The sequence below is a fragment of the Hippocampus comes genome, unplaced genomic scaffold (assembly GCF_001891065.2).
Source record: "Hippocampus comes isolate QL1 unplaced genomic scaffold, H_comes_QL1_v1.1 scaffold194, whole genome shotgun sequence".
Classification (NCBI taxonomy): domain Eukaryota; kingdom Metazoa; phylum Chordata; class Actinopteri; order Syngnathiformes; family Syngnathidae; genus Hippocampus; species Hippocampus comes.
Window position 1 is genome coordinate 1,039,153 of NW_017805828.1, and position 13,720 is coordinate 1,052,872.

The 13,720-nt window shown below is 46.9% G+C and overlaps 1 protein-coding gene across 1 annotated transcript in view; it reads right to left on the reverse strand.

The window, feature by feature from the left end:
- tenm4 (teneurin transmembrane protein 4) overlaps positions 1-13,720 on the reverse strand; it is a 164,929-nt gene that overhangs the window by 38,635 nt on the left and 112,574 nt on the right. Inside the window, exons 18-22 of the mRNA XM_019887308.1 lie at positions 12,292-12,553; positions 8,541-8,808; positions 7,330-7,473; positions 5,246-5,495; positions 11-94 (exon numbers count right to left, since the gene is read on the reverse strand). Coding sequence (XP_019742867.1) covers positions 11-94; positions 5,246-5,495; positions 7,330-7,473; positions 8,541-8,808; positions 12,292-12,553 — 1,008 coding nt within the window. The remainder of the gene's footprint in view (positions 1-10; positions 95-5,245; positions 5,496-7,329; positions 7,474-8,540; positions 8,809-12,291; positions 12,554-13,720) is intronic.

Here is a 13,720-nt window from a genome sequence, read left to right on the forward strand (position 1 = left end):
GTCCTTGAACCCCTTGCGGCTGCTGGTGTCCGACAGGTACACGGCGCCGTTCACCGGGCTGCTGGCCAAGTAGTACTTGTGGGCCGGGCTGTTGCTGTTGGCGAAGGTGAAGAAAAAAAAAACATGTGAGACACAATTAACAAGGACTAGAAGAGGCCATTTGGATTCACCGGAGGGGAAAAGAAAAGACAGTGAGATGAAATGAAAGCGGGTTAAAAAAAAAAATGAAAGGAAAAAAAGAAAACTGGCATTTTAGACGGGACTCCCACATTCGCAATTGTTTATGAGAAGAGTGCGCAGAAGATCTACTCAGAGCTTGCAAATTGTTCTAATAGCACACGAGCTGCAGCAGCACTGACTGGAGAGAAAAGCTCGCGAGGACACTTTCTCTGACCTGTAATTTCTCTGTGATATTAAAATTACAAGGCTGTGTCAGCAACACAGTGACAGCGATTGCAAAAAGTGGACTCCCTTGTCCCTTGTTTTGGAGATATTTGGACAAAAACAAAGCTGCAAACACAATTGTGGCAATTTGATGTCTGTTTGCATTCGTCTACGTGTGCCTTGTGATGGCAACCAGTTCAGGGTGTAGCCCGCCTAACTGTTCAACGACAGCTGGGTTGGGCTCCGGCACGCCCCCGACCCTCCTGAGGATAAACGGAATTAGAAAATGGATGGATGGATGACATTGACGGCAACAAAGCTAGTCAGCACAACACACCGCGCGATTCATTTGTTTCAAGAGCATTTGCTCAGTTGGTTTTACTTTTACCTTTCAGTTGGCGTGCGACACAATGAACAATTTGTTCTCTAAACCCGTATTCCTTTGTTGAAAAAGCGGGAAAGCAAAAGTATTTTCCAATTTTGGGCTTTTTGTAAACTGCCGCACTAGTAAAGCCGAGCCGAGGCATTTTGCAAGGTATTTTGTCTTTCGCTGCGCTGTACAAACAGCAACATGGGTGCATCTAAGCAAGGTAGTCATTAGCGTCCACTCCAAAGATAACCCGAGTTTATCGGGTCCTTGGCAGGCCTCGATCAGCGTTTTGGAGACGGCTGTCAGCTGGCCGTCATTCAGACTGGATTAAAAGCCAATCTCCACTCTTTAACCTTGAGGCTGTTTTATTTTTATTTTTTCGGGCATGTGTGTGGTCCCCTTTCTTAGAATGCCGCAACAAGGCAAGGCTTTGTTGGGATTGCCGACTGATTTCATTTGACAAATGACCTTCGAGCAACAGCCAACGTCGAGGCCACCGGCCACGTCGAAAAAAATCAGGTGGTTGGTGACAAACAAACAAGTAAATAAGTAAATAAATAAATAACACTGTAGGTGGAGTAGGTCGGTATCCAGCCTCAATAAGCGCATCCTCGTTGCCGGGTGCAATCAGCTGATAGCTTATCAGCTCCAGGGGCGTATGTAGAGCAGCCGCTTTCAAAATCAGGAAGCGTTATCCGGCGACCTTGAGCTCATGCGGCCGCGCGCTGGCCATCCATATTCACAGACAACATCTAGTTTGTCGGAGATAATTGGATTTTGCCGCATGCTGGCGCAGAAATAGAGGGAGGGCGCAGGGGGACATCCTTAGCGGGGGGTCAATGAACACGAACACGGGGTGAGACCGGCCAACCCCCCTCTCGGTCCTGTATCGGCATGCGCGGCTCGGGCAGCGATTTTGCCCATTTTATACCGACGCACGCTGTTTTCCCTCCTGGATAAATCTCCTTTTTATCATGCAAATGTGCTCGCAAGAACAAAGGGACGTGATTTGCCTATTTCAGTCCGGTGCAAGCGGCGCACTGAGGAGTTGCCAACGGACCGCTGAATGCATTTCAATGTGTCACGAATTCAAGAGACTCCCGCGTCGGTCTGAAGGTCGCCATCGAGACCCTCTGCTGCAGTATCGTTGAAAAAAATTCTCGTGGCGACACGGGACGGACATTCGCGGTTGTGACCAGGCGAACGGCAACTTCTCAACCAGCGTGTGAGAAGGAAAAAAAAGCAAGAGCCCATTAAGATGTTAAAAGCACAGCTTGTATTTTCATTGGCGGCGGTAGCACTTCATTACACTTGGACAATCAGCGTAGCGGGTCTGCGTGAACCGACTGGTCGATGCATCAACTTTACCACTCCGCAATGACGGTTGGCGCTTGGAGTTGATTCATCACCAACGTTTCAGCTTTTATAAGTGCGTGAAAATACAACGCGAAAAATGACGATCATCACAAGAGTGTCAACTCCCTAAAAATTGTAAGGCCATTCGACCGAAGCCAACCACAAATAGTCTCTCTTGACAATTTCACCCGCTCAAAAAAAAATCAGGGCTGGGCCGCTTATCAGAAGCTGAAACCGATAAAGTTATCGGCAGTTCATTTGTGCTTCCACAGTAACTTGGCGTGGCTTTCAGCTTTAACATAATAGCGTTTCGGACGGTGGAGTCAAAATTCGGCACTCCAAGACCCAAATTTTGGTACAAAAGTCATTCACACTCCATTTTGGATAACTGCCACCCCCTACTGGTATGGAGGTGCACTGTCTCTACTCAACATCAATATTTGGTTCCGGCAACATTCGCTTGTGCTTTCTTTAAAATAAGTTGACCTCCATAAACTCAACGATTTTTTTTTTCCATTGAAAGGCTGCAAATCCCATTGTGCAAATACCCGGAAACTTACACATCAAGTCGTCGAAAGGCGAACAGAATCTTTGGGTCGTTATTTTCCATTGGAGGATAAAAAGATATTTGAGAAAGGACACTTGCTAAGAGAGACAGAAAAGTCAATTGAGAGCCCCTGGGTGTTTGCTATTGTGCTATACATTTTTTTTTCTCCTAAATGGGGGCCAGTGACCGGCACGACTGGGCTTTTCATTCCCTGTTTGACCACATGTTGGCTGGCCGAAGTCATGACCCCGTGATGGGAAATCAATCAGGGGCTCTTTCGCCTGAGACGCGCCGTATCTGAAAAACGGCTCTGCCTCGCCGCCACCTGCCCGCCAGTGATGCGCTCGTAACTTTAAGCGGAATGAATTCGCTGCTCATTTCGATGCTGCCCTACACTGGGGCTGGGGGATAAAATAAAAATAAAAAAAAACGGTGTTGAATTGACTCCATTTTATTTTGTCACCTGGTGGCCCACATGAAAATCATCTGCATCCAGATACATTTTTTTCACAAGACTATATAGCTACTTAAAAAAATGGATCAAAATCCAGATGATTCTGTTGCGTGCAACCACTTCACAAATACAAGTAAGTCAATTCAAATATTTTGTACAAGGCCCTACTTTGCCCACAAAAGACCCCGTCCTGATCCAAAGTCGGAAAAGGGTGAGGGGGGCCCTCTCAGGGTCAGGGATGAGAGGCATCGGTCATCCGGGAGGGGCTCAGAATCGAGCCGCTTCTCCTCCACGTTGAGAAGAGTCAGATGAGGTGGCTCGGGCATGATTAGGATGCCTCATGGACGCCTCCCTGGTGAAGCGTTCTGGGCATGTCCCACCGGCAGGAGGCCCCCGGGGCGACCCGGGACACGCTGGAGAGACCATGTCTCCAGGCTGGCCTGGGAACACCTCAGGATCCCCCGGGAAGAGCTGGAAGAAGTGGCTGGGGAGAGGGATGTCTGGACTTCCCTGCTAAAGCTGTTGCCCCCGCTCCATATAAGCAGTAGAGAATGGATGGATGGAAGATCTTCTCCAGTAATGTTTCACAAGATGGGACAATACAAAAATGGGGATGTTCCACCATTCTTCTTTGGCACAATCTCTCTAAATCATCGGGCGCCCTAAGTTCTTTCCTGCGCCCCCTCCACGGGTTTTCATTGGGGTTTTTATTACGCCTTCATAAACTTTGCGATAAAAAGGAGTCCAGTTAAAGTTTGTCGATGAAATGCTCGAGTCAGCAATTTCTCGCCTCGCTGATGTATGACCAAGGTAAAGTTGGCGCTAAGCTAGCAAATCAACATACAATTACAATGTTGACACGGTGTGTGTTGCAGCATTTATTCTTATCCTTATTATTACCTATTAACAGTTTAAACTACTCGTATGGGTAATGATATCTATATTAAAAAAAAAAAAATCACGGGGTGTCAAATACCTTTTTATGTTTTCGCTATTCACAGCATGCTTTGGTCCCTATGACTGCACTGCTTTGTCACGTTCAGTATTTGCGAACGCGCTAATTAGCCACAGAAGCAGGAGACGCAGATGCAAAGCAATGGCGCGTGCGAGATGACACCCGGTTAAAAATGGAAATGCTTTCAGCTGCAGCAAGACACACAGTCAACCAGACAGACGGTATCATCCAGGCAGCGTATCATCTCCGCTTTGAAGGCGGGGTCTGAATCGGGTTCAAAGGTTCGAAGGGCGGGAAAGCGAAGGGAAGGGCAGAAAAAAAATCTTTTTTTATGTCCTCTTTGGCTTACCTGTGCCGGAAGTCTTTATTTCTGCCAAGAGCAGCAGTCAGAGGACACAAGACAGACAATAAATGTTAGTTGTTAAAAAAGAGAGTCTTGAAAGAAAAAAACAAAACAAAACACTTGTTAGTTGGTCGAATTAATCAAATGGTATACATCGGATTTCCCCAATGTCATCTGGGAAGACATTCACAAAGACATTGATTGTTTCTCTAGAAGAGAAGACGATCGGGTTCAAACTGATGTGGCCGCACGGATCCATCTCGTGCCTCCAGGGCATTTCTGTCCATCTAAATTGACCATCGTGTTTTGTGACAGCGGTTCCCCAACCATTGGGCGGCAGACCGGCACCTGGGCCATTTGGTATCCCGCCCCGCCGACGAGATTCAAGTTTTATTTCGAAAAATGGGCGGCCTCCATTCTCGCCACTGTACAAATGTCAAAGCCCTCGTGGCACGGTTGGGGCTTAAAAAAAAAAAAAAAAAAAACGTTTTGAGAGGGGTTCTTCGGTCCCCATGAGGAAACAGAAGAAGAAACTTCCAGTTGGAAACGCTGACAAATGAGGCCACTAAGCCTTCAAAAGTGCTTTGGCACATGCTGCTCTGTTCTGGAGCACAACCAAGGCAGAATATCCAGCACTCAATTCCTCGCTTGCAGTCACAACATCTTATCCGTGTGAGATTTTCTTCAACCACCATGAGCGAAAGAAAACGACATTGGTGGACTCTCGTTACTCCCGCTAATGACAAAAACGATACTCGGCGCTATGTTTGGGTTGTCTTTTGAAGCGTTTGTTTTCAACGCCGGCCTCAACAAAGTACTGGCGGCCGCTGCGTTACCTGAGTTCTAGGACGCTGGTGACGTTGCCCGTGGCGTAGATCCGCCGCACGTAGTTGAAGTCGCCCACGTAGAGGCTCCCGTCAGAGCCGCACGTCAGCGCCACGGGGGCCAGCAGCTTGTTCCCGTCGGCCATGCCGTTGCAGCTCGGGCAGGAGATGCTGCGGCGCCGGCCGTTGCCCATCACGCTCCCGATGACGGGCGGCTGCTGCGAGATGAAGATGTTCTCGCCGTTGCCCATGTGGAGGATGCCTGGTGAGGACACAGCGGAAGGGACGCATGGATGTCGTGCTGTTGTTTTGGGGGGGCGGGGTGGGGGGGGGTGCAGAAAGGGACTTGGGACCGCTCAAAGCAGGGGTGGGTGATACGGACGCAGTGGATGCCACGATATCAGTATTTGATATCAGTTGATATCAGTTGATATCGTGATATATATATTTTACACAATCCAAAAAAAATTATATTAAATGGGTTAAAGATTAACAAGAATCAAACCACTATCCAGAAACTAACTAACTTTCACTTTAAGTGATACATCACAACTAAAGTACGAAAATGTTTGCATGTCAGGGAGGAGCAAAGTTTTAAGCGTTAAACTCCCAATATTGGCAATTCTGCTAAAATTTACAGGAGGCGTCCATTACTCAATTTTTTTTTTTTTTTTTTGCTACGAGCCCTGCAACTTAATGACAACAGCCTCCTTCAGTGCGATCCATAAGCTCCTGTTTGAAATGCACGGAGCGCGTCTCTCGTCTTCCGACTCGTACTCGCCGGCGTGAGTGGTCTGAGCGGAGCAACGTTTGGTCCATCAGCGAAGATCAGCCGAGCATCCTCTTCCCGGGGCGTGATTAAATCTCGTGACGGCTTCCACGAGCAGCCTGTCGGTAATTAAATTAGGCTCGATTCTAAAAACGATGAGGCAAGGAAGTGAGGGGGAGGTGGGGTGGGATTCCGCCGCCCTCCTCCTCCTCCTCCGGGCGGCCTATTCCCACTCGCCGTGACAGATCAAAGCTTCCCGAGCACTTTTCCTATCAGCACGCCTCATCTCATCTCCTCCGATGAGGCTCCTGCGCACACCAAGCGGGACCCTCGCTCGTGACAGGTGACTGGCCGGAACTTTCTTCTCACTTCATCCACTTTTCAAGTGCCATTTGGCAGAAATGAAAAAAAATGACCCCTTGGGTGGCGAAGGAAAAAAAAAATGGACAGCGGTAATACGCAGCATATCAAAATGTATAAAAGGAGCTATGTGTTGTGGTAGGGAGTAGAATGTGTGTGGATGTGTCGCAATCGTGAGAAAAGATGACACAGCCCGGGCAGAGAAGGGAGGGGTGAGCAGTTACGCACTGAGGAGGAGGGACGGAGCAGGACGAAAGACACATTGCATGGGTGTGTTTTTGCTTGGTTGATTAACATGCATTGTCGTTTTAAATAAATGAATGGATTTAGTGGGTACTAGTTAACCCCAAGGACAAAATCTGTAAGCCACGGGTCGGTTCTAAAACTAGCTCACAAGGACACTGTGAATTAATAAATAAAAAATTACAGCAGGAAAAAAAAATGTTAACATTTATTTATTCTAATTTAACACGGAACATGTTTCTCAATGTAGTAAATCTTCCATAATTTGTTCAAAAAAATTTAATCAATTGAGGGTTTTTGCCCCCCTAAATATTTTTCCGAAAAAGGAGATTTTATTGCTCTAATTTAATTCAACATCATTTCGGTCCAGTGACAGATCTTCAAAATTCATTTCTAATAAAATAGCATTTTTTTTTTAAAGTAGAAAAATGTTCTTTGAAATGTCAGATTGTTTTTTTTCTTTTTCTTTTTTTGTCTTAGATTGATATCAGTGATCTCAACAGAGAGGAGTAACAGACATATGCGGGAAAACAAACAAAAAAAATGCATCAGGAAAAAAAAAAACGCAACTGTTATCTTAAATCCCATACGAATAATAATTTTAGCCGTGTTGCATTGTCTCCTACGGCTTGTGGGCGGCCGTAGGCGTGCAACAAAAAAGACCCCCCCCCCCCCACCCCCACCAGAATAGAACACCGCAAAAGGGATTTCAACGTTGACTCACCGCTCTGTATATTCAAAGCGTGGTGCTTGTCGACGGTCCAGCCGCCCAGCTTGGAGGCTGAGCTCTCGTATCCCTGCAGAACGGCCGTCCTCTTCTCCCACAAGATCAGGTCGGGACATGATTCATACTCGAAACCCACAGACACTAAAACAACAAAGGCAGGTTACCACATGACAACCTGGACTGGAAAACCCTCTTGACAAGAGCGGCTGTGGTGGTATGCGACCGCAACGCATCCCGCCGGGTGTCCTCTAATTGCTTATACAACTGTTTATGTACCATAAGAGTTATTCTCCCAATATAGTGGAAGGTCAACTCACTGATTTGTCCCATCGGAAATAAAGGAAATGATCTGTTCCTGGGTAAAACTCTCACCATCATTATATTAAATGTGTAGGAAAGTGATTTTTTTTTTTTTTTTACATTCTTAACTTAAATGGAAGATCAAGTTACTGGATATTGAGAAGACAACTTCATGTTGACTTAAATGAGTGGAGTCATATTGGACAGTAATCCCCCCGCATATTCAGTTTGCCATTCACAAATTCCCCTATTTGTGTATTTGTGGAGGTTTTTTTTTGGTGCAATTTATTAAAACCAACTTATCTCCCTTTCGTGGTATGCCCGTTCATTTGACATGCATCGACTTCCACACCATCTGATTGATCTCATTCCAATTTCAACATATTGCAAAAAATTCACATCTTGCGATCGATTATTTTTATCATTCAAAAAATTTACACCGTTCCCATAATTCAACATTTATCACCGACAAATTCTGGATTCCTTCTCCATGGTCACATTCAAGATGACAGATTGACAACGTTCCCAATTGAAATTCAAAAAAATTCAGCTCATGCACTTCGCCTTGGGAACGACTTGTCTAAAATTCAACATTTTCATAACTAAAATCCCCACCATAAAACTGACGCGTTCAATAAAAACAGATTCACCTCCTCGTTCCCATTTGAAATTTAAAACATTTCACCTTGGAAACGATTTTCAACATGCCAAACATTTCCATGCCCACAAAAAAAAAAATCCCATTTCCAATTCCCCGTCACCTAGATATCGTTCCGTATCATTCATATCATCCCGAATGCATCCATATTTTTTCATTCAGCATTCGCACAGAATTTCTCCGGACTTTTACAAAGGTCGACTCTTTTAGAACTGTCAATTCCGAAACCGTGAAATTGACCAAAACTGACCAAAAGCTTCGGACAGGCCGTAGACCTTCTGACTATAGACGTCCGTCTTGTCCCACACAAAGTCGTAGAGGAGGTCGGGCCCTGCGGGGAAGGACTTCCTGAAGAGCCGGCCCTCCACCGCCACCATGAGGTGCACCTTCATCAGGTTGAACGGGATGGCCGCGTGGGTCAGCGTCACCCTCAGGATGGACTTGTAACCCGCCGTCCTGCTACTCAGGTAGCCCAGCTTCATGTCCGTACCCGGGATGGGAACTTCCTCTTGCAGCGTCTAGCGGGGCGGAGCAAAGACAAAACAAAAGACATGACCTTTGACACTTTCAGGGACAGCGGTCACTACAGTGGACAGCTTATCGGGTTATCAGGTTAGAGGTGATCCTGATTGGTGCATGAAAGGGTTAATGTCCAAAAATCAAACTGTCAATATTTATTCGTATTTTTGGGGAGATATTTTGGGTGAGGTTTTGTCCACACCTTTTTCTCCATTTTTGTTTTCGTAGAAATTGTTTGGGTTTAAAAATTTCTTTTTTTTCCTTTTCCGTGGGTGTCCCCCCAGAAAAACAAAACAAAACAAAAAAAAAAAACAAAAGAACACATTCCTGAAGTAAGTGAGCCACTTGAATGTGGCCGTTTTGCTTGCATTTCAAACGTCGCAAGCCAGAAAATCAATCAAAAAATAGAGAAACCACCCAACATCAGTTTGACCAACTGACACTAAATTGGGTGGACACGTCAATCATAACAGGACGTCCCCCCCAAAAAAACATTTGTTGTGTTTTGGGGTGAATTCCAAGACTTTAAACATACAGAAGCCGAGACAGATTGACACCAAAAACAATCCAAGCCTCCGAGCGGGTCACGACGACCCGCCGCAAGGCCGGCGTGCTGCCACGTGGCCGTAAAAGACGGCGTTCGAATCCGCGTGGCCTTTTATTTCGCAACCAACGTCCATTTGTCTTCCCTTCTGGCGCTGACCAGCACAGACTGTCGCGTATTATTCATAACCTTTCCTCCGAGCAAATATATGGAGCCGAAACATCAATACGAGGACAATTACAGAGCGGCATCATTGGCAACCCGATGAAGGATTTCTTCATTATAGCGCCACTGAATAGTTTTCTGCATCGATTTCATAACAGAAAAGTCCTTCATTACCACCGCTCCGTCCTCGCCGTCTCGATGCGACGACGGCACCGCCGCGTTTGCCCTTGGGCCCGCGGCTTACACAGGCAGATAATATATGGAGTCATAACAACGGGCCGGGCGGCGACCTGCGCACATGCCGGGTGGCGTTTGCGCCGCAGCCAAAAGGTCAGCAAGCAGCGGTTTATTCCACTCCGCTCTAATTAAGTCACCTTTGCCCACCCCCTCAGCCTCCTTTTCGCCCCGGCAAGATTTAGTGTAACCATTAAAACAGAGACCCGCCAAAACGCCGGTCAGAGGACATGTCAGTCAGCGGCGCGTTTGGTTGCGCGGCGATTGATCCAAATTCGCCCTCGAGAGGACCGCAGAGCAGAGAATGTGGCCTTCAAAAAGAGGAGCAAAGACAAGGCGGCGGCTAAAAATAAGACTCATAACAAATTCACTGATATGCCATAAATCTTGGGAGGCAAACTGGGAGACGAGATAATTAGAAAAGGGCAAAGAGACGCCTGTTAGACTTTTGAGTCGCGCGCGCTCGACGCCGAGTTTGTGTGGAAAGGAGGTCAATGGAAACAGATGCAGGTGAGCCCACTTGATCACCATTTTCAACGGAATCCAGACACGATGAAGGACGACATCTCGATGAAGTGGCTGGGGAGCAGTTAAGCCGGTGACGTGTTACTAAGTAACGCGTTGCTCAAGGGCAGCTGCCATTTTGAGTAACTCGGAATCCAAAATATGACGATATCTCATAAGTAAATGTAATAAAGTAAAGCATTATGGGATCGGGTGATCGATGCCCGATCATCTGGGGCGGGAATGACATCACGCATGTCTCACCTGTACGTTACAAATAAGGAAGTTTGCTTGATTTTCGATCATGCCCTATGAGGCCACAAGATGGCGACAGAGCGACAATTTGTTGTCAAGGCATTCCAAAAGAATTTTTCCATGAAATACCGTGTGCTTACTTTGACCTTGAAGTTCATTTTGTTCCATGCCAAATTAGCTTTTCCCATTGATATGAATGGAAATGCCATTAATCTGTTCCAACCACCCCACCCCACCCAAAAAAATAGACTAAAATAAAGATGAATTTTAATATCGAAATGTAGCCTCATAATATGATGAACCCGCGATTCCCAAAGTGTGGTACAAGTCCCACTAATGGTTCTCGGGCTCCCTCTTGTGATATGTGAAAGAATCACGGCCCAAGAATAGTTCAATCGTATTAACTTTTAAGGACTTGCAATTATGCATTTAATTGTGAAGAAGTGTTTGCTTTTAAACTTTGATTAAGCGATTTGTTTAATCCGCCATTCCGTGTGATACATTTTCAGTGCATCAATGTTTTAGTCCAGCTCTATCGAAGCACAACGTTAATCTGCATAATGCGGCAGTGGCTTACAATAGCATTCCATATTCTTGAAGGAATGAAACCTCAATGTTGGAGTTGATGAATATTTGGTCCTAATGCACGACAGTCATTTCATCTTGGTCGTGCCGGTGCTAAATGGAGAGCGAGGACTGGCGGAAGAGGTCGCAGCGCCACGGTTATAAACAACGGAAATACCCAACAAAGCTTCTCCATCCATCAAGTTTTCAACAGCAGCCCTCTCCGGTACATTATAGATCGGAACACGTGTTTTCATGCTGTATCTTGTATGAAACTACACGTTCGGCTTGTGTCAGTGAGATATTTACAGAACATATTCATATTCCGGTTCAATTTGGCCTTGCTTGCGCTGTTAGTGTTGTACAATTTTGCCAAACCCCAGCAGGACAAAATTGCATCGACATCACGCTAACATTTAGAAGAGGAAACGTTTTTCACCGAACTGAACGTTCTTTTCTTTTGCCACGCGTTCCTCATTTTCAGCAGTTTCTCCATGTTTTGACGAGCAGAGGTCCACAGCTGAGGAATTATTCAAGCGGCCTTGGCTGTCATTCCCTTTATTGACGTTCTCGCCTTCAGCATAGTACATAATGTACGACGCTCGAACTGCTTTGGCAACATCGACAACACAAACACCCCTCTTATGATTTTTTTCTGTGATTTCGAGCTTGAATTCAATGGACATCATCCACTTCTTCTTCTCCGCACTCTCGTCCTTCCGAACCGCGTTTAACCCTTTCGGGGACAACGGTTATCAGCCTACAGGGTGCGTGAAAGGGTTAATGACTGCGCAAAAAACAAAAAATGCCAGGCAACCATGCCAACTGAGGGCGGCCTCGACGGACATGACTGAAGCTCACCGGTGTTATTGATGGACACGTGGCAGCTATAAATCGGGCAACTCAATAAGCCGTCAAACTAACGACGACGCAGATTTCGGCGTCAAATATCAACGTGATGCTCCGGATGACTGTGAACGCGCGCTCCCATCCACGCTCATTGACGCTGGAGACGGGCCAAGTTGCGAAGAAGAGCAATTACACGAGAAAGACAAGGATCACCGCGGTGACTATTACACTTGATGAATAGCGCTCAGAGTTTGGCACATGCGTGGGATGGATGAATCATTTGCAGGAGACCCCTGTGTGTGTTTCAGCCTATAGCTGGGGAGCAGGAAGGTGTGTGTGTGTGTGTGTGGGGGGGGGCTCACGTCACCTGGATTTCGGGCACCACCGTCCCCCTCTCGGCGCAGGAGCCGGCGAAGGCGGTGAGCGGCGCCGGCGACACCACGGGGCTGGGCCGGGCGAAGCTGCTGAGGTCACAGCTGGGGATGTCGTTCTCCTCGTGGCGCATGACCACCGTGTCCATGACGAAGAAGCGTCCCCACGGCAACCACAGGGTGTGCTCCTGCGTGATGAACGGCGCGCGCTCAAAGTGCAGCGCCACGGCGATGCCCCCGTCGGTGACCAAGTCAAAACTGAGAAGGCAAAAGGGGGCGTACGTGACCCATTTTATCTGCTTGAAGTGGAAGTCAACATTTTTTTTTTTGTTTCCCGCAATTGATAATGTGTTGGTAGAATGAGAATTTCAGTCAATCATTCCCCCGTTTTCGGCATTCTCAGGGCGCAGCCACTTTGACATTGTGGCGCCCCCTTCTGTCAACTGAAATATCCCAGTAAAGAAACATGGAGACGTCTCAGCTCCTCAGGAAGCCTCCAGTGATGTTGGTGGTTCTTTGCAGAGGATAAAGAAGACACGCCTATTTTTACATGATCAGGCCTTCATGTAATTCTGCAGATGAGCTCATGACCACCATTTAGTGTTGGCATTGAACATTTTTGCTCAGAAGAGACTGCAAAAAATAAATGAATAAATGAAACAGCTTAACGTATCTCAATCTTAATGTGACGAATTATGCTCAGCATTATTTTCAACCTCCAGACATGAAGAAGGTCGCGTCTAAAGATCTTTGCTTGAGAACGAGGGCTCTTTTAAGCTGGGAAAACAGCGGCAGCGTATGGCGACAGGCAGAACGATTAAATGCTCTTCCACAAGACGGCAGAAGGTCCGATTAACAGCTGGAGCCATCTGTTGCCATTCGCCCAACAAAATAGCATTGCATCATACTGAAAGCTCCATACTGCATATTTAGTTAATAACAAGTGCCTTAACAAAAAAATACATGAATAAACGGCATCAATACAAATTGTTCATTCTTGAGCCCAAGTATTACAATGTGTTCTTCCAGAGGTCCGACGTTGTTTGTGCGCGCTCGTGAGTGTGCGTGACAAAGAGCTAGAAAGCGGCATCGATCCCTCCGACGGAGGCGGTCCACTCCAGCATCAGTCTAAAAGCCCCGACGTGCAAACCCATCTACTCGGCCGCATTATCGGGTCTGTGCCTTCGGATGCAATGCGTCCAGTAAGCGGACGCCGTCTGGTGTGCGCACGTGATTGCCGTCCCGCGCGCTACTCGTCACTTCCCGCCGAGAGCTGATTAGCACCTGCTCACTCCAGGGACACGCTTGTAAGCGCAGCGGGCGGCCGCACGGAAGGAAAGCGGCCTGGTTATTAAAAGTACAGGTGGGCCTCTTTTGGAGGAGGGGTGGGGGGGGGGCTGAAAACCACTTTTGGGCCGGTCGGGA